General features: G+C 32.0%; 1 protein-coding gene across 3 annotated transcripts; it reads left to right on the top strand.

Annotated features, from left to right (window-relative positions):
* The first annotated feature begins 2,259 nt into the window (after nt 1–2,259).
* On the top strand, nt 2,260–24,849 carry LOC131595931 (probable peroxygenase 5). Of its 3 annotated transcripts, none has more exons than XM_058868466.1 (5): nt 2,260–2,444; nt 23,142–23,264; nt 24,037–24,122; nt 24,235–24,455; nt 24,551–24,849. In XM_058868466.1, the coding sequence occupies exons 1-5, from the start codon at nt 2,354–2,356 to the stop codon at nt 24,705–24,707; spliced, it is 678 nt and encodes a 225-aa protein (XP_058724449.1). In that variant the 5' UTR covers nt 2,260–2,353; the 3' UTR covers nt 24,708–24,849. The 3 variants fall into 3 exon arrangements, with proteins under 3 accessions (XP_058724449.1, XP_058724450.1, XP_058724448.1); XM_058868465.1 differs by lacking the exon at nt 2,260–2,444 and adding an exon at nt 22,908–23,042; XM_058868467.1 differs by lacking the exons at nt 23,142–23,264; nt 24,037–24,122; nt 24,235–24,455; nt 24,551–24,849 and adding exons at nt 4,251–4,336; nt 4,461–4,681; nt 4,771–5,127 and having other exon boundaries at nt 2,287–2,444.
* Nucleotides 24,850–25,154: the final 305 nt, after the last annotated feature.

Raw genomic sequence — 25,154 nt, 5'->3', positions numbered from 1 at the left:
TTAAGAGAACAAAAAGAAGAAAGCCAAGACCATGATCTAAAAACAATTGTTGTCAGACAATCGTCGAAAGTAGGAACCTTTTGATTGAAAATGACGTCATTCCTCAAGAGCCAAACGCTCCAAGTCAGGACAAGCCAGATAACCGCTAAGATTTTCCTGTTCAGCACCTTCTTCACTTTGTCGGAGTTGTATAAGTAGGATTTAAGCTCCTCCAGAGACAGTTCTTGATAAGGACCTAACCAACATAACACTCTCCGTCAAATATTGTCCGTAAAAGAACAAGAACCAAACAAATGATCAACGGATTCTTCGTTAGCCATACATAAAACGCAAAGAGAATCGGTTTGGTCCGAGATAATGTTGCGTTTAAGCAATTGGTCTTTAGTAGCTATTCATTGAGAAGGACTTTCCAACCAAAGAACAGCAAGTTTGGAGGAGCCTTAACCTGCCACAAAGAGTACAGCGCCATCATATAGTATAGTTAAAATGCATCATAATACCCATATGTAGCATCTTTACGTTTATTCCTGATAGCAAAATTTTAAAGCATTGAAAGAGTAAATATGCTACATATTAAACATATAAATAACACCGATGAAAAAAAATATTCACAACGGAAAAAATATGTCAAAAAGATTTAGATTACATAATACCAATAAAATATCGTAAATTTATGTAATTTTTTGAATTGTATATATTAATTACAATTTTTTTATATTTCTTTTTCTTTTTTGTTTGGTCTAATCAATCATATTAAATTGTATCCTTTTTTCTTTTATAATAATATTTTATTTATTAAAGAAACTCATGGGAGATTCCATGAGATATAGGTAATCCAAAATTTTAATTATTTAAAAATAATTGATTGTAAAAAAATGAGTGGCTTTAAATAATTGAATGTTGCTAAAGTTTAAGATACGAAAGGTGTCTCCTAAACAAATACTCTATCTTGCAATATTTACAGGGAGAATATCAAATAATTTGGGTCTGTATTATTTATGACCATTTAAAAACTCAAGTTAATCTAAAAACAATCAAGTATTTGATCCCATCATTTGGGGTTGTACATGTGTTTATCATATTGGCTACAATCCCCTAACTTCATTTCTCCATTTTGCACTTCTTATTTGATTTGATTTCATAACTTATCTTTGTTGAAGTTGAAGAGTGTACCCATTGTTTATGTCAAGAAACAAAGAGTGTAGTCTTCGAAAATTAGATTAACTTCAAAAAATCTTTAGATGACCAAATTATAAATTTAATTCTACCTTCCATCTCAATCCAAACAATCATAAATTTATTTCTACCGCGGCTGGTAAGTATTGTCCATTTTATAGGTGAATATCTATTACTACTATCACCTTTAAGAAAATTTTGCTCAATAAATTTAAGACTATGAATATTTTATATAAATTACATTTAAATTCGATTCTCAAACAAAATAAAATTATTTTGGTATATACAATAAATAAATAACAAATAGAGATGGCAAGCAGACCCGAATCCGCGGCCCCACCCGCACCCGAATCCGAGTCAACAAGTGAAAATCTGAATTGACTGGGTTTGGGTTCGGGTTCGGGTGCCATCCGATATTTCGGATTTGTATAGTGTGAAACCCGCACCCGAAACCCCACACACACACACACACACATATATATATATATATATATATATATATATATATATATATATATATATATATATATATATATATATATATATATATATATATATATATATATATATATATATATATATATATATATATATATATATATATATATATATATATATATATATATATATTTGTTATGGAAATTTATTGGAAAAATGTATTTTATGTATTTTGCTGCGAGTTTGGGTGAAAAAACTCGAATCCAACGGATGCGGACGTTGGTGTTATTTTGCCACCCGAATAGTGTTTGTGTATGGGTTCGAGTGTCGATTTTGAATGCGAGTTTGGATAGTGTAAAACCCGCACCGACCCGACCCGACCCGTTGTCATCCATAATAACATAACAATAAAAAATAACAGATTAGATGTCCACATCAACAACCTCAATCAACAAAAAATTCCCTTAAAAGAATAACAAGAACACTATGTCCCAAAAACAGATAAAAACTGTCGTGTTGAAGGTTTATTGTTGTTTTCAGCAAAAACAAAACAATTGAATCATATAACAAGAAGAACAAATTATCTACTTATTAAAATATTAGTTACAACAGTTCCAAAACAAACCGATAAGATGAATCATAAAAACAATGATACCATATCCTATACGCTAAGTTTTCTTTCTTTCACTTCTATATACATAAACACAAACACATTAAACCAAAAACAACACTTACCAAAATGCACTTTCTTCTAAAACTCCTTTTGTGCTTAAGCATTCTATACATCAATATGGCTTCTTCTTCATCACATAGAAAACAATTAGAGAAAGGTATTAATTAATTTGACAAAATTTGTCTTCTTTTCTATTGTGTTTTACTTTGTTAATTCTATTTCATAGATTGATGTTTTTTATTAATTTAATTTATAAAAAACAGAATCCAGTTTGATGAAAATGTTCTTCAGAAACACGCTGCTTTCTTTGATCTCAATAAAGATGGTCTTATTTATCCATCGGAGACCTTCCAAGGTTTTTTTAATTACAAAAATGTTTTTAATTCTTTCACTCCTAAATTGTTAAATGAATTTAATATAAGGTCATTCTGAATTCAATATCTTAGGGAAACAATATTTCATTAAAATTTACTTAATTTAGGACTGATTTCAAATTAACTCAAAGCCCTTTGTGCAAGGAAATTGATCTAAAGGCAAAAAATTCTGTGCTATTCATTTTAATTTCATGCAATTTACAGAAGGAAATGAAAGAAGAAAAAAAAAGAGGGGATATAATTTAGGTATTGTTAATTGTGTTGTTAACTTATTATCATACTTTAGGATTTTCAGTACTCTCTTTTCTTACATCATGGTTATAAATTGTTAGACTACTGCATCATAAGCAATATTACAAACTAAATTTTAAATTTTTCTGGTCGATTTCAAGTTTGCGCTACTGCAGCTACTATCATCCAATTTAGGTATGAGAACTTTTATGGCTTTGTCTTATAAAAAAAAGGCGTCTTGTTAGATTGTGACATACAAGTGTTGTATATAAATTACTCTCAGTCGTGATTCCTAAGTATTTCTAAGTAATAGGAGACTATTTTGACCAATCCATAATATTTGCCTCCCAGTTGAGATTAAGGGACACGAGGCGAACTTCGAGTTCCCACGAATGATACCACAATTCTGTTCAAGAATTTGAGATAGATGATAACTGAGCGAGATAGAGTTGAGACACGTGTAGTGTGTTTTTGAACGGTGGTGCAGGGTGGACCTGCAAAATTACCACTTCAATGTCGAAGTTAGTGAATGAGTGAGAAATAATTCAAAAGTGAGAAGGAATAGCATACCTTAATAGCACAAGCCGAATTTTATATAGTATGAATGGTTAAAACTATGCGTTTGATCCGAAGCCTTGTACGAGTTTCCGTTTGATTAATCCAACATTGGAAAGTACACATCCTCCTCTCCTGAATAACACGTCCTCTACTTGAGTGAGGTCTTCATTTGTGCTTGTACTTAGATCATTTATCATGGGCCTTCTTTACGGCTCAAAACCTATGAAGTACAGAATCTGACACGGACACCGGGACACGACACTGACACTTGGACAATACTAATGTAAAATAACACATGACATCGACATCGACACTGCTACATATATATTAATATTCAAAATTCATTTATCTATTTATTATCAAAAGAGTTAAGAATATCCTAATCAAACTTATTGTCTTTAATTTTTCATTAACAACATTGCTTTAAATGCATGTTTAACCTTTTAAATTGTGTGAGATTTGTATTAAAGAATGTATAAGGTGTGTTGAAGCAAAGGAAAAAACAAATTCTTTTTTAAATATTTGTCTAAATTGTCCGACACGTGTTGTATGAGTGTCAAACGAATGTCAAACATCGATTTCCGACACTTCACTGACTTTTGTGAAACGTCTTGTATGAGTGTCATACAAGTGTCGAACACTGAGATGTGTCCAACACCGCAACACGCCTACTCCTAGAGGTATCCCTGCTTCATAGCCCAAAACATATATCATGAATGAAATAAAGTAAAAGAAAAAGAATAAATTTGATAGCGTTAATAACAATTTTGGTTAATAATGAATGAATGAATTAATAACAGCAATGCGTGAAATTGGGAGTGGAATGATGTTATCAACTGCAGCTGCTGTTTTCATCAATGGGGCCCTAAGTCAGATTACTCGCCCTGTAAGTTAATCAAAATTTATTTTATTAAAGTTAAATTTGTTTACAGTTTGAAGTATTTTATTCTCCTAATTTTTTTTTTGTGAGCACTTAGGCTAACATTTATTATACGGTTGTTGTGGTGCAGGGAAAATTCCCATCTCCACTTTTTCCAATTGAAGTTAAGAATATCAAACTAGGCAAACATGGCAGTGACACTGGAGTCTATGATAGTGAAGGAAGATTTGTTGAATCAAAGTTTGAAGAAATTTTCATCAAACATGCACATACACATCCAAATGCTTTAACACATGATGAGCTCGATGAGTTGATCAAAACAAACAGAGAGCCTCAAGATATCCAAGGAAGGTTGGTTTGTTGAATATGATGATGCATATAACATTGTTTAAATTTATTTTCACTACAGAAATATAATAACCATTAATTCATATATGCAGAATTGGGGGTTTTGTTGAATGGGAAGTTCTTTACACACTTGCTAAAGACAAGAATGGTTTACTTCAGAAAGAAACAATTCGTGGTGTTTACGATGGAAGCTTGTTTGAAGTCCTCAAAAAAGAACATTCAAAGACAATTAATTCAGCCTAGTTATAATTTATCTATGTAAACAAATATAAAAAAGTTTGTTTATAGAATGAGAACTGCTATGCTTACACCAAATTATAATACCGTAGCATTTTACACCGTAGCTTGAAGCACTATTTTGTAAGTGGCACAAATTCCAATGCATATGATAATAATAAAATAAGAAAAAACAATGGATTGAATCGTATATGGATACGATGTAAATGTCATACTTGGTGTCATTTTAGCATTTCTCGTCATAGAATTGATTGATTTGTTTTGAGTTTCATCGTGCATTATTTGTTAAAGAATGTGTCTCTATGTATGTTAATCATGAATTCATGATCTATCATGTTGTGTGATATACATATTATTCAATATTGAAATGAAAATTTATATCAACTTCATGAGTGGTTTTTGTATCTATTCATACATTATGATCTTGCAAATCACTCAGAACTCTTTGATTTTTCTGCAATGTAATTGGAAATATGCCATAATACCTATGAAAATATGGAGAGAAAAAAATATAAACAACTACTATTTACAATTTTTTGGAAGAATTTATAAAGATTTGTATAATCCAAAATACGGTTGGTTTGAAAATGTTGTGTTTGTATCATTGGATCCTTAGAATATACGGGGTATTGTATGTGAATAAGAATTAATTTAAATATAATTATTTAGTGTAATTATCAATATAGCACTGTAACCTCTACTGAATCTGAGTATCGTGTCATGTCTGCTGCTTGTTCTGAATTAATTTGACTTCGTGGTCTTTTGGCTGAACTTGGATTTCCTCAAGTAGAGCCAACTTCACTTTATGCTAACAATACAAGTACCATCCAAATTGTTGCAAATCCTATTTTTCATGAATGCACCAAACATATTGAAGTTGATTGTCACTCAACCCGTGGCGTTTATGATGACCGAATACTATCACTTCCTCATGTCAGTACTCAGTTGCAGATTGCAGATATTCTTACCAAGGATGTTCCGCGTCCACGTCATCAGTTTCTTGTTAGCAAATTGATGCTCATTGACAAGCAACATCAATTTGAGGGGGGTGTGAATAAGAATTAGTTTAAATATAATTATTTAGTGTAATTATCGATATAGCACAGTAACCTCTCTATATATATACGAGAAATAATAATGAGAAAAGTATCAAGCCAAGCATTCTTGACATTGTAAGGATCCAACGATCCTCCTGAACCGTGTAGCATCTGTATTGGTTGAAGCATCATTAAATTGAAGTTTTTTTTTTGGACGATTTGGGTGTTGATGATGGTTTCTCCTCCACCATGTCAAATTTTTCCAATGCTTATCTTATGTATTTGTGTTGTGAGAGATATAGTCCATCTTTGACACAGATAATTCCACACCCAGGAAATAGTGAGGATAACCCAAGTTTTTGAGTGAGAATTGTTGAGATAAGGCTACTATGAAGTTTCTCATGAATTAGTCGTCATTTATTGTGAAAAGAATATCATCTACATATACCAGAAAGTATGTGATGATGTTGTATAGATAAATAGAGATCTCTTTGGCGTGTGAGAAATCCATATGAATTAATGAAAGACTTTAAGTAATCATTCCAATCACGTGGAGCTTGATGTAGTCCGTAGATTGCTTTGTTCAATGCACACACATGATTTGGAAATTGTGCATTTTTGAAACCTGGAGGTTGAGCCATGAATACTTGTTCTATGAGAGATCCGTGGAGAAATGCGTTGTTTACATCAAGCTGGTAAATGTTCCATGAGCGACCTAGTGCAAGGGGTAGGATGGCCTTGATAATTTTAGGACACACCATAGGGGCAAAAGTTTCCTTGAAATTAATACGATGACTTTGAGTGAGTCCTTTTGCTACTAGTCATGCTTTGTAGCGAGAGACGGATCCACCTGGGTTCCTTTTAATTCTGAACAACCATTTGCAGCCTACAACATTTTGATAAGATTATGGAAGATGGAACCACTGTTCTAATTCCTGAAACTCAATGGAGCAAAACTGAAGAAGAGCTAGCTTTGGGCAATTCCAAGGCCCTAAGTGCCTTGTTCAATGGGATTGACAAGAACATATTCAGGCTTGTGCAACACTGTGAGCTAGCTAAAGAAGCTTGGGATATTCTCAAAACAACACATGAAGGCACATCCAAGGTAAAGATGTCGATACTTCAAATGCTTACCACTAAGTTTGAAAATCTCAAGATGAAAGAGGATGAAACCATTTATGGATTCTATATGAATGTTCTTGAGATTTCAAATAACTCAGGAGCCTTAGGAGAAAAAATGACTGAGGAAAAATTGGTAAGAAAGATCCTCAGATTACTGTCTAAGCGATTTGATATAAAGGTGACTGCCATAGAGGAAGCCCAAGACATCAGTAACATGAAGCTGGACGAACTCATTGGTTCTCTACAAACCTTTGAGTTGAGCATCTGCGGGCCTGTTGAAAAGAAGAACAAAAGCATAGCTTTTGTCTCCAACACAAATGATAATTCAAGAGAAAGCAATGGTGGAAGTGATGAAAATCTATCAGAATCCATAGCCATACTTGGAAAACAATTCAACAGACTTATTAAAAGGGTTGATCAGAAGTCTAGACCCAATGTCAAGAACACTTCCAATGACATCAGCCAGATCTATGACTCAAGCAGAAGACTCAAGGCTGAGGAGAAGCCCAATTAAGGGAAAGGGGTTCAGTGTCATGGATGTGAAAGATTTGGACACATAAGAGCTGAATGTCCAACCTACCACAAGGAGCAAAAGAAAGGACTGTCTATCACATGGTCTGATGAAGACTCAGATTCAGAAGAAGAAACTACAAGACATGTCAAAGTTCCAACAAGAGTCTATGAATCTTATGATGATTCCAGTGATGATGAGCTAACCTTTGATGAACTTGTTGCCTCATACAAGAAGCTATGTATAAATAATGCTGAAGTCTGCAAACAAGTGGAGAAGCAAGAGAGAGTCATAAAAGAGCTAGAAACTGAGAATAATAAACATCTTGCAACCATAGACTCTCTCAGTAGTGAAGTAAGCTTGTTTAACTACAAACTTGATCAAATGACCAAGTCCTTCAAAATGATGAATAATGGAACTGATACTCTAGAAGAAATTCTGGAGTCTGGACAAAGAACAAGAGACATGTCCGAGGTAGGATTTGTGGCTAAAGAGGAATTTATCTCTGGGTTCAGAAGAGCAAATCTCGAGACCCGTGTGACCAATCAGATGCCAGCTCCAATGTCACAACATCAAGGAAACAGAGAAGGAGGAATTCAAAGAAGAAATTCCAAAAATGGAGGTGTCATCACTGTGGAAGATTTGGTCACATAAAGCCATTCTGTTTCAGACTATTTGGATATCTAGATCAAATACATTAAGCCATACCTGAATATAATACATGTAACAGAAAGCAACAGTGGGTGGCTAAGAATTTTTCTCTGGTAGCACACACCTCACTAAGAATGCCTGCCAAAGAAGATTGGTACCTTGACAGTGGTTGCTCAAATCATATGACTGGGAGAAAGAACTCACTAGTAAACCTCAAACATGAGGGAACCAACTATGTGACTCTTGGTGATGGAGAAATAAGAGAAGTCAAAGGTGTTGGCAAGACAGAAGGTCAGGGTGTTCCTAATCTAAATAATGTTTTACTTGTACAAGGACTGGCTGTAAATCTTATAAGCATCAGCCAACTATGTGATGAAGGATTTAATGCCAGGTTCACTAAAGAGGAATGTATTGTCACTAATGAAGCAAATGAAGAAGTCATGAAGGGATTTAGGTCTAAAGATAATTGCTACCTAGAAGCCTAACACCCCAAACTACCCCTATGACTACTCCATGATCAGGGAGGAAATAAAAGTTGACTGCCAAGAATCTGATGAATCTTATCAAGAATCATATGTTGGAGAACTCACCATAAGTGAACTAGATGCTGGCTTTAATGAGACTTGTCTAATGAATGAGAAACTATGTGCTAAAGTAAGGGAGTACAAAAGTATCAATATATTCCTGCTAGAAGAAAGAGTAAGCCTTATGATAAACATTATTGATCGGGAAATAAAACTAGATAAGTCAAATATGAACAATGATTCTAAAAGTCTATCTGAAAGTAATGTCACAGAGAATGTTTTAACAACATCTGAAGACATTGTAAAGGTAAAGAGTATGTTAGGTATTTGTAACCTAAACATATTATAGCAATTAACCTATAGGGGGAATATCTTTTGGGCTTTTTAAATATCCATGATTTGAAACTTCCCTCACTTAGTGTGCATATAAAGCTCCCTCGCTCTCCTATTCTTCTACAAACGGCAAACATACATGTTGGTTCTTCTCCCTACTTATTAAGATTGAATTGCTCGAATTCATTTCACAAGTGTGACAAAAGTTCTGTCTCAAGGAGTTCCAATATGTCTCAGCAATCGGGTGATGCATCTCCTGTATCTGACTCAGCAACACTAGAAGAGTCCTCTAACCCTAATAGGATTATGAAGGTTGTACCTTAAAGGACGATTAGCAGTAATGAAGTAAAGGCCACAAAGCCTAAAACGCCACATGCAAAACGGCCCAAGAAGGGTATTCGTAACAAGGGCGCCAAACCCTCTTCATCCAACACCTTAGAGGAACTTACTAAAGAAGGAACCAGATATGTCGATAAAGAAGTTACCAGGATTGTTACACGCATTCTAAAGGAAAATCATCAAGTTCTTGGGATATATGTTCCTCTTAAAACCATAATGCCTGATCCCATCAAGAACACCAGTAAGTCTGAAGTTGCTCACACCTCTGGTTGTGATCCAGCTGAAGAGGAAATCAACAAGGATGGACAAGGAACTCCTGAGAATACCAATGTTACTGAGGATGTCAATGACATCAAAGATAGTGAGCATACTAAGGTCAATACTAAAATAGGTACCAATGTGGTAGACTTAGATGAGTATTCTGACGACGAGCTACTTGTCTCCCTAAATCCAAGTGTAGCCAACAGGATAATGACTAGAAGAAAAGGCAAAGTTGTTTCCCAAATTTCTCCTAAAAAGAGTGCACAAGTGAAAAGCCCTGTCAAAGATACTGCCAAGAAGAAGAGTACTTCTGATGGTCCTATGAAGAGCATAGCTATGACTAAGAGTACAGCGGTTGGTCCATCAAAATCCTGGAGCAAGGTAGTTCCCAAGAAAAGAAAGGAGCGGGAAATTGTTGAATCTGAGTCTGATGATGAAGTGGATGTTCCTGATATTCCATCAAGGAAGAAGCCTACAACCAGCAAGCTTGCTGCAAGTATTCCTGAAGTTCCTATTGACAATGTGTCATTCCATTATGCCTCCAGTGCCAGCAGGTGGAAATATGTGCTCCAAAAGAGACTAGCTGTTGAAAGGGAATTGGCTCTAAAGGCCCTTGAGAACAAGGAAGTCTTAGAGCTAATTCAGGAAGCGGGGCTATTGAAGACTGTTTGCAATCTTCCCAAGTGTTATGAGAAGCTGGTCAAGGAATTTGTGGTGAACCTATCTGAAGATTGTGGAAACAGCAGGAGTGTGGACTTTAGAAAGGTGTTTGTGAGAGGTAAGTGTGTATCATTCTCTCCTTCTGTGATTAATAAATTCCTAGGAAGAATAGATGTAGCTCAACCAGATCTTGAAGTGACAGACAACAAATTTTATCAAGTGATCACAACCAAGCAGGTAAACAGCTGGCCCCTGAAAGAGAAACTAATGGCAAGTAAGCTGAGCATCAAGTATGCAATGCTTCACAAGATAGGAGCAGCTAATTGGATACCAACGAATCACAAGTCCATTATTTCAACTGTTCTTGGATGATTTTTGTATGTTGTAGGCACAAAGGGGAAGTTTGACTATGGAACATATATTTTCGACCAAACTATGAAGCATACTGGAAGCTTCAGTGTTAAGGGTCCAATTGCCTTTCCATCCCTCCTGTGTGGCATAATTCTGACTCAGTATCCCAACATTCTCAATGAGCATGATGTAGTATGCAAAAGAGAAAGTCACTTGGTTTTCCATTATAAATTGTTTCAGGGTACGCATGTTCCACACATTGTGATGACATCGGCTGAAACATCCAAGTCTAGAGCATCAGTCGGAAAAGCAGAAGTCATAGCAATGTTAAAAGAGACCTACAAAGAGTTGGAGGCTAGGAAAATATCCCTTGAAAAGATGATAAGCACTCTGGAAATGAATGAGAATGAGGAATTTGCAGATGATGTAAAGATGGCAAATGAAGATGTGGAAGTAGAGAGTACTAGTCCTACTGATAGCACTGAGAAAGGAAGTTATGTAGACACCTCAAGTGGGTCTGACTCCGGGCAGTAAATGCAGCTGGGGCTCTGTTTTTGTTTGTGTTTTTTTTGCTCGCTTTCGATTAGTTTGTTCGCATTTTGTTAGATTTAGTTCAGTTTAAGTTCTGTTTGAACTTTTTTTTAAACTTTAGTGAGAAGACAGTAGTGTACTTTGACAACTTTTATGGCCAAACAGGGGGAGAAGTAATAATGTCACCCCAGAACAACGAGTATGGTGGTTGTGTGATCAACAAATCTGAAGTACTTATTATTTTTTTATTTATCTGTTTGTGCTTGTGCTTCTCTTGTGGTTTGATATGTTTGAGCATTGTGTGCATACTGGTGGTGTATGCTGTCTGTAGTGTATTAGCTTGCTTTGATTGTGTTTTTGGTTGCTGTGTTTCTGCTGCAAGTGTGTCTCTGATATGGTGTGACAGGTTGTTTTAGCAAAAAATATGCCAAAGGGTGGGATTGAAGATGTTTTCATGTTGGCTGCATTTGTGGTAAAACATTCATGTTGTGTGTGTATTGTTGAGGCGGTAAAGCGGCAGGCAACAAAAGATTTGGAAGTTTTTATCCGGGAAATTATCGTCTCCACAGGGACTAGTGCATTGAACTGCCGTTCTTTAGTTTCCATAGTTATGAGTTTGGATTTAATTTGTTAAAGATAAAAAAAATGGAAAAGTAAATATTAACACAAAAAGAATGCATTCTTCAAATAGAAGAAACTATCAAGTATTGCATATAATATACTCTTCACAAACTTAAACTTATTGACCGAATATACTCAACTTGTAACATATCAATATTACCACATGTCAACAACACAACCCACAATATTATCTAAGTGTCGATCTCTCAGACACCTAAACAACACATGAGAAATCCGAGCTTCCCGTAAATGTCGATCTTTCAGACAAACACGACCGCTCAGACGCATTAAGCACCGACACTAAGTGATTATCAACCTAATCCATCTCTGCAATTAAGTTAATAGAAAATCATCCTAGATAAGCATTAGAGCCCTGCATCTCTATAGCAAGTCAAACACATAGCCACAAAGCAACAATCTAAGACAATAATCCATAAAAATATGAAAGCAAGTTTTATATAACATAATAGTCAACAAATATACATGAGATCAAAGTATATATATACAAAACCCACAAATGAAACCACAAAGAGAAGAAAAGAAGAAAAACCCAAAAATCTCCCGGTTTGTCAGCTCCGATTGATGAAGGATTCAACCCCGGATCATCCATTTGACAGCTCCATTGTGTTTTCTAGCATCATTCCACTCAAAAAATGCTATTGGATGGATTGGAGCTCTAAAATATCCAACCATAACCTAAAAATTGTGTTTTTGGCCCTTAAAACGTGTTTCTGTCAGTACCGCTTCGCCCGACGGCAAAATGGCTTCGCCCGGCGGCTCCAGACAGCAAGTTGGCACATTTTTGGGTCAGTCAGGCTCGCCCGGCGAGCCCAAAATTCGCCCGGCGGAACACACTAGAAACAACAAAAATTCTGCATTGTTCCGGCCATAACTTGAGAACCGTAACTCCGATTTACGCCCGGTTCGAAGCGTTGGAAAGCTTATTCAATGCTCTATCTAACTATGAGTAAATATCAATGCTTGAATACCTACAAAAATGAGATGAAAACAATTAAACTCAATGATATTAACAGGATAACGCAATATATACACTATAACGTAAATTATACCAAATATTGACTAAAGTTGAGGTTTATTGATGTAAAACAAATGAATTAAGCCGATGAGTGCTAATTATTCACACTCAAATTTACAACTATTTAGCACTCATCAAACTCTCCCCAACTTTAACTTGTTTGTCCCTAAACAAGAATCAACTAACTCAAGGAAACAAACGCAAAAATCCAAATATCACAAATCAAGAAGTTTTGAAAAACGGAAACAAATGTATAGTTCAAATGCAAAACGATACACACAAAGTAAATACTTACCACTAACTATGACGACAACATAAACATGATACAAATTCTATATACAATTAATATACCAAACATTCTAAAACAACACTTGTTCAAAAATGAATCACACCTAGCACACAATCATCGGTAGATGAAAAACACAAAAGTGGGGTATTTTCACTCATCCAACAATCTTGCAAACAAAAGACTAAATTATACAATCATCCAAAAATCATGTTGAAAACACAAAAGCAAGAATCACAAGGACTTTTCAAGTTTGTAATGTGGCTTGGTTAACAAACAAGGGATAAGTCCTAAGGCTAATCGAAACAAAAACTTGCCAAAACCTAAGGGAGTGATCAACTCACAAAAGCTCAAACAACGAAATCTTGATCATACTTCATCCAAATCTCAAATTGTTACACCAAAACACAAACTTATTAACACAACATTATTCCATATTAGTTTTGTTTTTCTTTCTTTTTCAAAACTTTTTCTCTTTTTTTTTCTTTCTTTTTCTTTTCACTTCTTTTTGACTTTTTTTTTCTTTACTTTCAACCTCATAGCAATCAACTAATAAGTCCACAATCATTCTCTCCCCAACTTGAATTCAACCATATTATCAAAATGTGGATACTCCCTACTTTCTAAGGCAAGGTAAAAATTCAAACAAAAAATCATGGTTAAGGGTTCAAGAAAACAAAGAATCAACATCCATACAAAAATGAGAACCAAACACTCATAGACAAGCATTTAGAAAAAACAACATGGACATTAACAAAAAGGCTCAAAGGAGGTACTAATGATCACACACTCATAAGGTGAATTGACTATTTGGCCAAGGTAGTTGTGCTCAAAATGGAACAAAAATTTAAATAGTCAACACAAACAAAAGATTAAGCATAATAAAATCCAGTTAAAACAAGAATGTGGTCTCCAGCATATGTGAACAATGGAAAGCTACCTCACAAAAAGGTGGGGACTAAAGTGATTCACAAACGAACAAGTATACAAAGGAATGAATGACATAAAAGTTGTAAAAAGCCTAAGTATCAAGAATATGCTAAAGTCTAGAAAGCGATAAAAACATACCTTGAATGTGTACAAAACTTTAACAAAATCATTACCATACACTCGCAAGTCGAAAGGATCAAACTTGGAAAATCACCTTAAATTCCTCAAGCTACTCAAAACAAGCTCAAAGACAAACACACAACTATTAATATTAACAAACTAAAAGACCAAATGAAATTGTCTAAACAAATTTAAAAGTGAAGATTTGAAATTTAAGAACTGGTCCGATCTAAATTTGTTTAGACAATTGCATCACACTACCTAAAGTAAACAAAAACTAAAAAGAATAGACATGCTTGTTTAACGTCGTAAGCTCGACGCCTGTTATTAAAGAAAGTTCCTTCAAGTTACTTCCGTCCGGCTATTCCTAATCACACACCAGCAAACGTGAAAGGAAACAAACAATACTATAACAAATTTACAAGTATAGAAAACATGTGCAAGTATAGTAAACATATACAAGTATCAATATAAACAAGTGAGAATGTACAATATGTGCGATATATACAAAACTCAACACTATAGAAACTATTGCAATGCAAATTCAATAAAACACCAATCCCCGGCAACGGCGCCATTTTGTTGAAGCGGTAAAGCGGCAAGCAACAAAAATTAGGAAGTATTACTCCGAGAAAAATTATCGTCTCCACAGGGACTAGTGCATTGAACTTCCGTTCAACAGTTTCCATAGTTATGAGTTTGGATTGAATTTGTTAAAGATAAAAAAATGGAAAAGTAAATATTAACACAAAAAGAATACATTCTTCAAATAGAAGAAACTATCAAGTATTGCATATAATATACTCTTCACAAACTTAAACTTATTGACCGAATATACTCAACTTGTAACATATCAATATTACCACATGTCAACAACACAACCCACAACATTATCTAAGTGTCGATCTCTCAGACACCTAAATAACACATGAGAAATCCGAGCTTCCCGTAAATGTCGATCTCTCAGACAAACACGGCCGCTCAGACGCATTAAGCACTGACACTAAGTGATTATCAACCTAATCCATCTCTGCAATTAATTTAATAGAAAATCATCCTAGATAAGCATTAGAGCCCTACATCTCTATAGCAACTCAAACACATAGCCACAAAGCAACAATCTAAGACAATAATCCATAAAAATATGAAAGCAAGCTTTATATAACATAATAGTCAACAAATATACATGAGATCAAAGTATATATATACAAAACCCACAAATGAAACCACAAAGAGAAGAAAAGAAGAAAAACCCAAAAATCTCTCGGTTTGTCGGCTCCGATTGATGAAGGATTCAACCCCGGATCATCCATTTGACAGCTCCATTGTGTTTTCTAGCATCATTCCACTCAAAAAATGCTATTGGATGGATTGGAGCTCTAAAATATCCAACCATAACCTAAAAATTGTGTTTTTGGCCCTTAAAACGTGTTTCTGTCAGTACCGCTTCGCCCGACGGCAAAATGGCTTCGCCCGGCGGCTCCAGACAGCAAGTTGGCACATTTTTGGGTCAGTCAGGCTCGCCCGGCGAGCCCAAAATTCGCCCGGCGGAACACACCAGAAACAACAAAAATTCTGCATTGTTTCGGCCATAACTTGAGAACCGTAACTCCGATTTACGCCCGGTTCAAAGCGTTGGAAAGCTTATTCAATGCTCTATCTAACTATGAATAAATATCAATGCTTGAATACCTACAAAAATGAGATGAAAACAATTAAACTCAAATATATTTACAGGATAACGCAATATATACACTATAACGTAAATTATACCAAATATTGACTAAAGTTGAGGTTTATTGATGTAAAACAAATGAATTAAGCCGATGAGTGCTAATTATTCACACTCAAATTTAAAACTATTTAGCACTCATCATGTATGGAATTATGCAGGATTGTATGTTTGAGCTAATACAACTATTCAATAGATGTCATGCTCGATGTCATGACATCTGTGTGTGAGAGCAAGAGCTGTTATATTCTATTAATTGTGTTTCCTGATTTATCTCAATTAACAGTTTAGGAAACTTTTTATTGTGTGTTGAATATTTCGTCCAGAAAATTTTGCTGATAGCACTTTCTGTAACAACCAGATGGTGTGTAAATTAGGTTAACTTGGTTAATCCTAATTTGTTTCTAAAGAAGCCCAAGGCCAAAGAGCTGCATATAAAAAGTCTGCAATCCTAATTTGGAGCGCAGAGAGAGCAAATTGTTAATTGTGAAGAACCATAGTTCTGTAGCTGTCTCTTGTACTCCAAGCAATTGTCTTTGATGATTGCGTTGGAATAGGTTGTTTGTGTTCATTGTCACTCTAAGCTTTTAAGCACAAGTGTATGTCTCTTGATTGAAGCATTTAAGTAGATCAAGTTGTGTTTTTGAAGTGTGTCTTCTCTCTAAATTTATGTAATGTTTATTTGTAACCACTGCTGTGATTGAGGGGGAGTGAGTGGAGATAGTCAGGTCTAGGAATAGATTGGAATTGCTTTGGGTAGGTTTTAAGTGAGGAGTTGTAAACGAGGGAGTTTAACTCCAGATTAATTCTGCTTATATTGGATTTCCTCCCTGGCTTGGTAGCCCCTAGAGTAGGTTGTTGAACCAAACTGGGTAAACAATTCTGTGTGTTCTTTATTATTTTTATGTTGTTCTGTTTTAATTATATGTGTTGTGTAATTGTGGATGTCATAACATCCAGCAAGACATCGAGCGTGAGTTACTAGAATTTTCAAAGATTGTGGAGGAGCATTGGTAGCATTTTCGCCTTTATTTTTATGCTAGTACCTAGGGGGATAACCATGTTTCTGAAAGCAAGTATCTATAGTATGATTTGTTCTTCCACAATATGTGCAAACTCTGTGTGTTCCCTTTGGTGGAAAGTTTCCTCTACCTTTTGAAGGTTGTGACTGTTTTCCTTACTGAGCTTTAACATGGAGAGTTGTAACTTCAGGATTCACATGCTCAGCTAGGGATGCATAGTTCAATTCTCGTTCTTGTTGGATGATAAGGGAAAAGGCTTTGTCAATCGAAGGCAGTAGTGTCATCATCATGATCTGGGACTTTGGTGGAGTGAAGCGTTCATTCAATCCTTTCAAGAACCTGATAACGTAATCTTTCTCACGATACACCTTAGCAGAATCAACACAACCACATGAACAAGCAAAATAACAGGTACAACAGGGGAGAGGACGGTAATTCTCGAGTTCGTCCCAAAGCATCTTTAACTGAGTAAAGTAATTAGAAACATTGAATTAACCTTGGTGGAAGCGGTATAGTTCTTCTTGAATATCTGAGATGCAAAAAACGTCGCTCTGTGAAAATCTAATCCGGAGATTCTTCCATACTCCTGAAGCAGAATCAATCCACAACACCGACTTTTCGATAGAATCTGAAATCGAGCGTTGAATCCAAGAAAGCACCATGGTGTTGCATCGAATCCATTGAGCATACAAAGGATCAGTGACAAACGGTTTCGGGAATGACCCGTCAATAAACTTTTCCTTGTTCTTTGAAATCAATGCGATGTGCATCGAGCGAGACCAGGTGTGGTAATTCTTGTTGTCTAATGATGGAGCAACGAGAATCAAAGCAGGGATTTCTCGGGTGGAGATAGAAAGGATTCGCAGAGTTCGTCGTGAAATCAACATAGCTCTGGTGATTCATAATGGAGGAGAAAGATTTGCAGAAAGATCGATTGAAGAAGATGTAGGATAAGAAACCGGAGTGATTGATAAAGAGTCTACAAATCTTGAACAAGCAAGAAATAAGAAGCAAGAAGAAGGAAAGGATCGAAAGGTCACCAGAGCTCTTAGAGCTCTGATACCATGTTTGTAATACAAGAAGAAGGAAAGAGTAAAGTAAAGATATTTCTCATTATGGCAAGTTAAGTTACAAATACAGTGGTAAATGCCATTTATAGTAAACTATACTTCTGTTACTATATACACCCTACACTAATAGTATACACCCCAAGTGTAACTAACTAAACTAAGCTGTATATTAAGTTGTTATGGAGAAAACCATAGAAGAGCAATATTGAACCTAAGGTAAGGGGGAGAATCCTCATTATGAATAATATATATATATATATATATATATATATATATATATATATATATATATATATATATATATATATATATATATATATATATATATATATATATATATATATATATATATATATATATATATATATATATATATATATATATATATATGCAATGGGTAGTTGTGTGCGTAGGTTGTTCATCTCTTCAATTTCTCATAGTTTGAAATGTTAGGGTTTATGTAGAATCCATAAAATTTGAGATTAAATCATATTTTGTGTTGTTATAATATTAACCCATGAATATAAACATGATTAGGAACCACGTATATGTGATTAATTGTTGTTTAGATGAGTTTTGATTGGTTGAAACCGAGTTTGGAAAGTGCTGTCAAAACTGAATATTTTCTAAAAATCACAGACGGTGCATAGCGCGCTTGTGAAAAACAGACGAACTACATTACAGTAGTTACCGCGCTTAGCACGGCTCATTTGAGGCTTAGTGCGGTCTGTTATGCAAAATATTTATGTAATTTAGAATGATTTCTTTTATAAGAATATTCTTTTTTAGCTAATTTTTTTTATAATTATGATAATATATTTACTTTATTCTTTCACTTTTCTCTATCTTTATTATTCAATTTTTTATAATTTTTAAGGGTTTCAAGTTATTCATTAATTTAAGTTTATTATTATTTTATTTATTATTATTATTATTTATTATTATTATTATTATTATTATTTTATTCCATTTTATTATTACTATATTTTTTGAATTAAATTAAAAGGAAGGAGGAGTTTTATGTGTTTTATTTTTTAATTTATAATTAAAATTGAAATAGGAATATGATTTGTGAATGTGAAGTTGTTGCGGCTATGATCTTGAATGTGAATATTGAGGGTGAGAATATGTTGTGGTTTTTGGGAGGTTGTGAGTGAGTTTTGTAGCAAGGTTAAGGGCTGCGGATTTAAGGGTTTTGAGGATGAAATTTGACAGAGTTTTGATGGTATTTTTGTTGGTGATTTTTGGTGTTTGTAATGACAAGGAAATGAAGGTTGTTATATAGTGTGATCGAAGGAGGAAGATAAAGGGAATTTAAATATTTTAGAACTACTTTTGAATTTCCAATTGATACCAATAATTTTACTTCTTTTTGAAATATTTTTTATGCTTCTCCTAAAGAACTACTTTTGGATTCCCAATTGATATCAATAATTTTACTTCTCTCAATGTGATATTTGAAATATTTTACGTTTGTTCTAAAGAATTAATTTAGAGTCATCATAATGCATGATTTTTCCAATGGCCCAAGCATACATGCAGGGGTGACCTTGAGCATGGGCTCGCGAGACGGGAGCCCAGGGCCTCATAATTTTAGAGGCACCAAAAAGTTTTTTTACCCATATATATATATATATATATATATATATATATATATATATATATATATATATATATATATTAAAAGAAAATTTTCTATTATAAAAAAAATTGTTAGAATTTAAAAAAAAAACAATGGCTGGTAAAATTATAGGGCACTACAATGTCAAAATTAATAAAATAATGTAATTTTTCATTAATAAAATATAGAGTAGAATAAAATCAATATTCTTCTAAAATAAAATCAATTAATATATTCATAATTTTAGCAACTAAAGAATTTAATTGAGACACTAAAATTAAAATAACGATATAGAGAATATTTTATATTATTGATAATATTATTGATAGGTTAGAAATATTTTGACCGTATCAAATTTGGATTAAGCGGTTGATCGTGAAATTTTGTTTGAAGAATTGAAAATTATTATAAAAGTTTTAACAGCTAAATCAAAATCAGGCTATATGATATTGAGTTCTTTAAAAACTTTTAATTATTTTCCTAATGCATGCATAACTTATACAATAATATGGACTATTCATATTAGTGTTGCATCTGTTGAAAGAAGTCTTGCGTTGATTTCAATTGAAAATAATTTTTTGAAGAACATTCATTATGACCAAAATATTAATGATTTTGCAATAAAAAATGCTAATATTTAAATAATTTTAAAGTTTTGTTCAATTTTTGTATAAGAAAAGAAGAAAAAGAAAAAGAAAAAGAAGAATAACTCTCTTTATAGTGGTTTATGTTTTGATGTAGTATAAACATTGATTCAAAGATCCATATTTATATTCTTTTTGCACAATGTCAAATAAAAATGTTTTTTTTATCCAATTATTTTTTTAACCTTTCGTATTTATTGTTAAAAAAAATTATAGGGGCACCACTCTTTTAAATCGCCCAAAATATCCAAATTCAAAGGACCGACCATGCATACATGATTTCACGTGACCCATAACAAACAATTTTTTTACATTTATATTTATTTCAATTAAAAAAGAATGCAATGTAATAATTAAAACTTTTCTCTTATAGAAACATACATGTAAATATAATAGAAGGATTGAAAATTTATAAGCGTCAAACTTGTTAAAATACTTATTTTGCTTTATGATATATATATATATATATATATATATATATATATATATATATATATATATATATATATATATATTCCTACTTTATATATATATAAAGTAGGAATATATATATATATATATATATATATATATATATATAAAGTAGGAATATATATATATATAAATACCTTTTATATATATATATATATATATATATATATATATATATATATATATATATATATATAAGGTATTTATATATATATATATTCCTACTTTTTATATATATATATATATATATATATATATATATATATATATATATATATATATATATATATATATATATATATATATAAAAAGGTATTTATAAATATATTATTCCTACTTATATATATATATATACATATATATATATATATATATATATATATATATATATATATATAAATATAAAAGTAGGAATAATATATTTATAAATACCTTTTATATATATATATATATATATATATATATATATATATATATATATATATATATATATAAATATATATATATATATATATATATATATATATATATATATATATATATAAACGATATTTATAAATATATATATATTTACTCTTATTTATATATATTTTTACTCTTATTTATAAGGTATTTATGTTTTGTTTATCAGACAATATTTTGGAAGCGTATCTCCGAAATATTTATCAATTCAATTTTTACATTTTTCTTTCAATTTTAACATTTATTAAAAATATTAATATACATTAAAATATAATCAATGATATTAAATTTTATGTTTATTGTAAGTTGATAGTACAATTATTTAATATTGTTTATGTAGGTTTGTATAATATCTACATGATTATTATTTACGTCAGTTGTTAGTTAAATATAAGTCAATTAAATATTTTAAATTAAAAATAAAATATTTTAGTTAAATAATTTAATTAAAAATATAGAACAATTCATTTTTTTATTTAAAAATAATAATATGCTCACACGCACTCACATAAAATATGATTCAATGCTTTATATTTATTTGTATTTTAAAAAAATAATTAATATTTTCTGATTTTTTTCTCTTTCATACCAATTTTACTTATAGTAACTTTTGTTATATTTTTTAATATTTCCTGCCTTTTTCTCTTTCATACCATTTTTATTTATATTAATTTTTGTTATTATATTTTATTTTATTTATAGTAATAGGAATTAATTTATCATTTCATTTATAGAAAATAATCACAATTTGATTATTAATAAATTATATATTTTTCTGATTTCAAAATATTTTTTTATAAAAACCTAAATAAATTATAATAAATAGGCACCTTAAATGAATAATTTATAATCGTTTTTAATTTAAGATATAGTGCTTTAAAACAATTTCAATTAGTTAAATAAATATTTTAATGTATATCACTAATTGAGATGTACATGGAAAAAGTGTAACATTGACACAAATATGATTAAAATAAATTATATTTAATTATAACTTATATAATTTAAATATTATTACATTATTATGTTTTGTTAATGAAAATGTGAGAAAAATATATATGTAATTAAACATTTGTCCAAATAAGACAATAAATTATAAAATAGTTTGTTTTTTCTTGGAAATTATATAAAATGGTCTATTATAATATAATTGTTTTATTTGTAAAAAAAACTAAAGTTTGATATTTGTAAAAAAAACTAAAGTTTGATATTTGTAAAAAAAAAACTAAATTTTACTTTTTTTAATTGTAGAAATTATATAAAATGGGAAAACGAATATATTGATTCAAATAGTGAAATATGATCATTTTTTAATTTATTAAAAAATGTTAACAAATGCGCGTACAACATCAGTACCCGTGCGAATGTACGGGTATTTTTGTTTTATTATTTTCTTATTATTGTATTTGTTGAAAATTCAACTTTGTTTTTTATAAAGAAAACTTCTCTTATTGTCACAATTATTTTCATACACTTTGACTATTTTTTTAGTTTCTCTTTCTAATCCTACAGTTTAGTTGTTAAACAAATACTAAATATGATGCAACTTTATTTTCAAAAACTACATTTAATTTACTTTTGAATGAAAATATTTATGTACTTTAAATATTTATTTTATTCTCATTACTTCGTGTTTTCTTTCACCTCTCTATATATACATAAACACAAACTCATTAGACCAAAACAAGACTTGCCAAAATGGACTTTCTTCTAAAACTCCTTTTGTGCTTAAGCATTCTATACATCAACATGGCTTCTTCTTCATCATCACAAAGAAAACAATTACAGGAAGGTATTAATTTGACAAAATTTGTCTTCTTTTTTATTGTGTTTTACTTTGTTAATTCTATTTCATAGATTGATGTTTTTTATTAATTTAATTTATATGTAGGATTTGTTGGTGGTATTGAAGATGAGAAACAAAATCCAGTTGATGAAAATGTTCTTCAGAAACATGCTGCTTTCTTTGATCTCAATAAAGATGGTCTTATTTATCCATCAGAGACTTACCAAGGTTTTTTTAATTACAAAAATGTTTTTAATTCTTTCATTCTATATTGTTAAATGAATTAAATATGAGATCAATATCTAAGGAAAACAATATTTTATTAAAATTTACTTAATTTACGACTCATTTCGAATTAGTTCAAAACCCTTTTCTACAATGAAATTGAGCTAATGCCAGAAAAATTTGTGCTTGTTGATTTCCTTCTGTTCTTGTTGATTGTGTTGTTAACTAATTTTCAGTACTCCCTTTCCTTACATCATGGTTTTAAATTGTTAAATTAAGCTACAATAGACAGTGACATCATGGTCAATTTCAAGTCCGCGCTTCTGAGGCTACTATTATCCGCTTTAGGTAGGAGAACTTTTACGATTTTGTCCTTTATAAAAGGCGTCTTGTTGGATTGTAGCATAGGAGTGATGTATACAAATCATCCTTAGTGTGGACTCGTAAGTAATGTGAGCCTATTTTGGCCAATACAGAACATTTGTCTTCAAATTGAGATTAAGGGGCATGATGCGAACTTTGAGTTCCCACGAACGATACCACTATTCTGTTTGATTAATTCAATGTTTGATTAATGCTTGAATAACATGTGATACTTGAGTGAGGTCTTCACTATTCTATATGTCATTCCATGTTGTGCGTGTACTTAGATCTTTTATAACGATTTTGTGGGCGATCCAAAACATAAATCATGAATGAAATAAAGTAAATGAAAAAGAATAAATTTGATGGTATTATTAACAATTTTGGTTAATAATGAATGAATGAATAACAGCAATGCGTGAAATCGGTAGCGGGAGGATGTTAGCAACTGCAGCTGCGGTTTTCATCAATGGGGCCCTAAGTCAGGTCACTCGCCCTGTAAGTTAATCAAAATTTATTTTATTAAAGTTTGAAATATTTTATTCTCCTAATTAGTCTTTTGTGAGCACTTTAGGCTAACATTTATTATATGGTTGTTATTGTGGTGTAGGGAAAACCCCCATCTCCACTTTTTCCAATTGAAGTTAAGAATATCAAACTAGCCAAACATGGCAGTGACAGTGGAGTCTATGATAGTGAAGGAAGGTTTGTTGAATCAAAATTTGAAGAAATTTTCATCAAACATGCACATTCACATCCAAATGCTTTAACACAAGATGAGCTCGACGAGTTCATAAAATCAAACAGAGATCCTAAAGATACACATGGAAGGTTGGTTTGTTGAATATGATGATGCATATAACTTAAGTTAAATTTATTTTCACTATAGAAATATAATAATCATTAATGTATGCTCATATATGCAGTACTGGTGGCTTTGTTGAATGGAAAGTTCTTTACCAACTTGCAAAAGACAAGAATGGTTTACTTCAGAAAGAAACAATTCGTGGTGTTTTTGATGGAAGCTTGTTTGAAGTGCTAAAAAAAGAACATTCAAAGACAATTAATTCAACCAAGTTATAATTTAAAAAAGTTTGTTTATTGGATGAGAACTGCTATGCTTACACCAAATTATAATACCGTATCTTGAAGCACTATTTTGTAAGTGGCACAAATTCCAATGCATATGATAATAATAAAATAAGAAAAACAATATATTGAATCATATATAGATAGTGTGTAAATGTCATTTTAGTATTTGTAAAAAGCGCTGTTATAGGGGATCCTACGAAAGCACTTTTGAAAAGCGCTGTATAAGGCTACCTTAAGAAAGCGCTTTAAAAAAGCGATGCTATAGGTGATAATATGAAAGCGCTTTTAAAAGCGCTGGCGTGGGGTACCTAAGAAAGCGCTTTTGGGCAATAAAGTGTTGGTATAGGGTACCTAAGAAAGCGCTTCTAAAAGCGTTGGCGTAGCCTAATTAAAATTTAATTTTAAAACAAAACTAACAAAACGCGTTAATGAGTCTCA

The sequence above is a fragment of the Vicia villosa genome, linkage group LG4 (genome assembly GCF_029867415.1).
Source record: "Vicia villosa cultivar HV-30 ecotype Madison, WI linkage group LG4, Vvil1.0, whole genome shotgun sequence".
NCBI lineage: Eukaryota > Viridiplantae > Streptophyta > Magnoliopsida > Fabales > Fabaceae > Vicia > Vicia villosa.
This window is presented reverse-complemented; position numbering and strand designations above follow the sequence as displayed.

Excerpts from the sequence above, each read along its gene's own strand:
- LOC131595931 (XM_058868465.1), top strand. The coding sequence starts at position 22,949 with ATGGACTTTCTTCTAAAACTCCTTTTGTGCTTAAGCATTCTATACATC. Across the intron at positions 23,265-24,036 it reads TCCATCAGAGACTTACCAAG|CAATGCGTGAAATCGGTAGC; the intron begins GTTTTTTTAATT and ends AATGAATAACAG. Across the intron at positions 24,123-24,234 it reads TAAGTCAGGTCACTCGCCCT|GGAAAACCCCCATCTCCACT; the intron begins GTAAGTTAATCA and ends ATTGTGGTGTAG.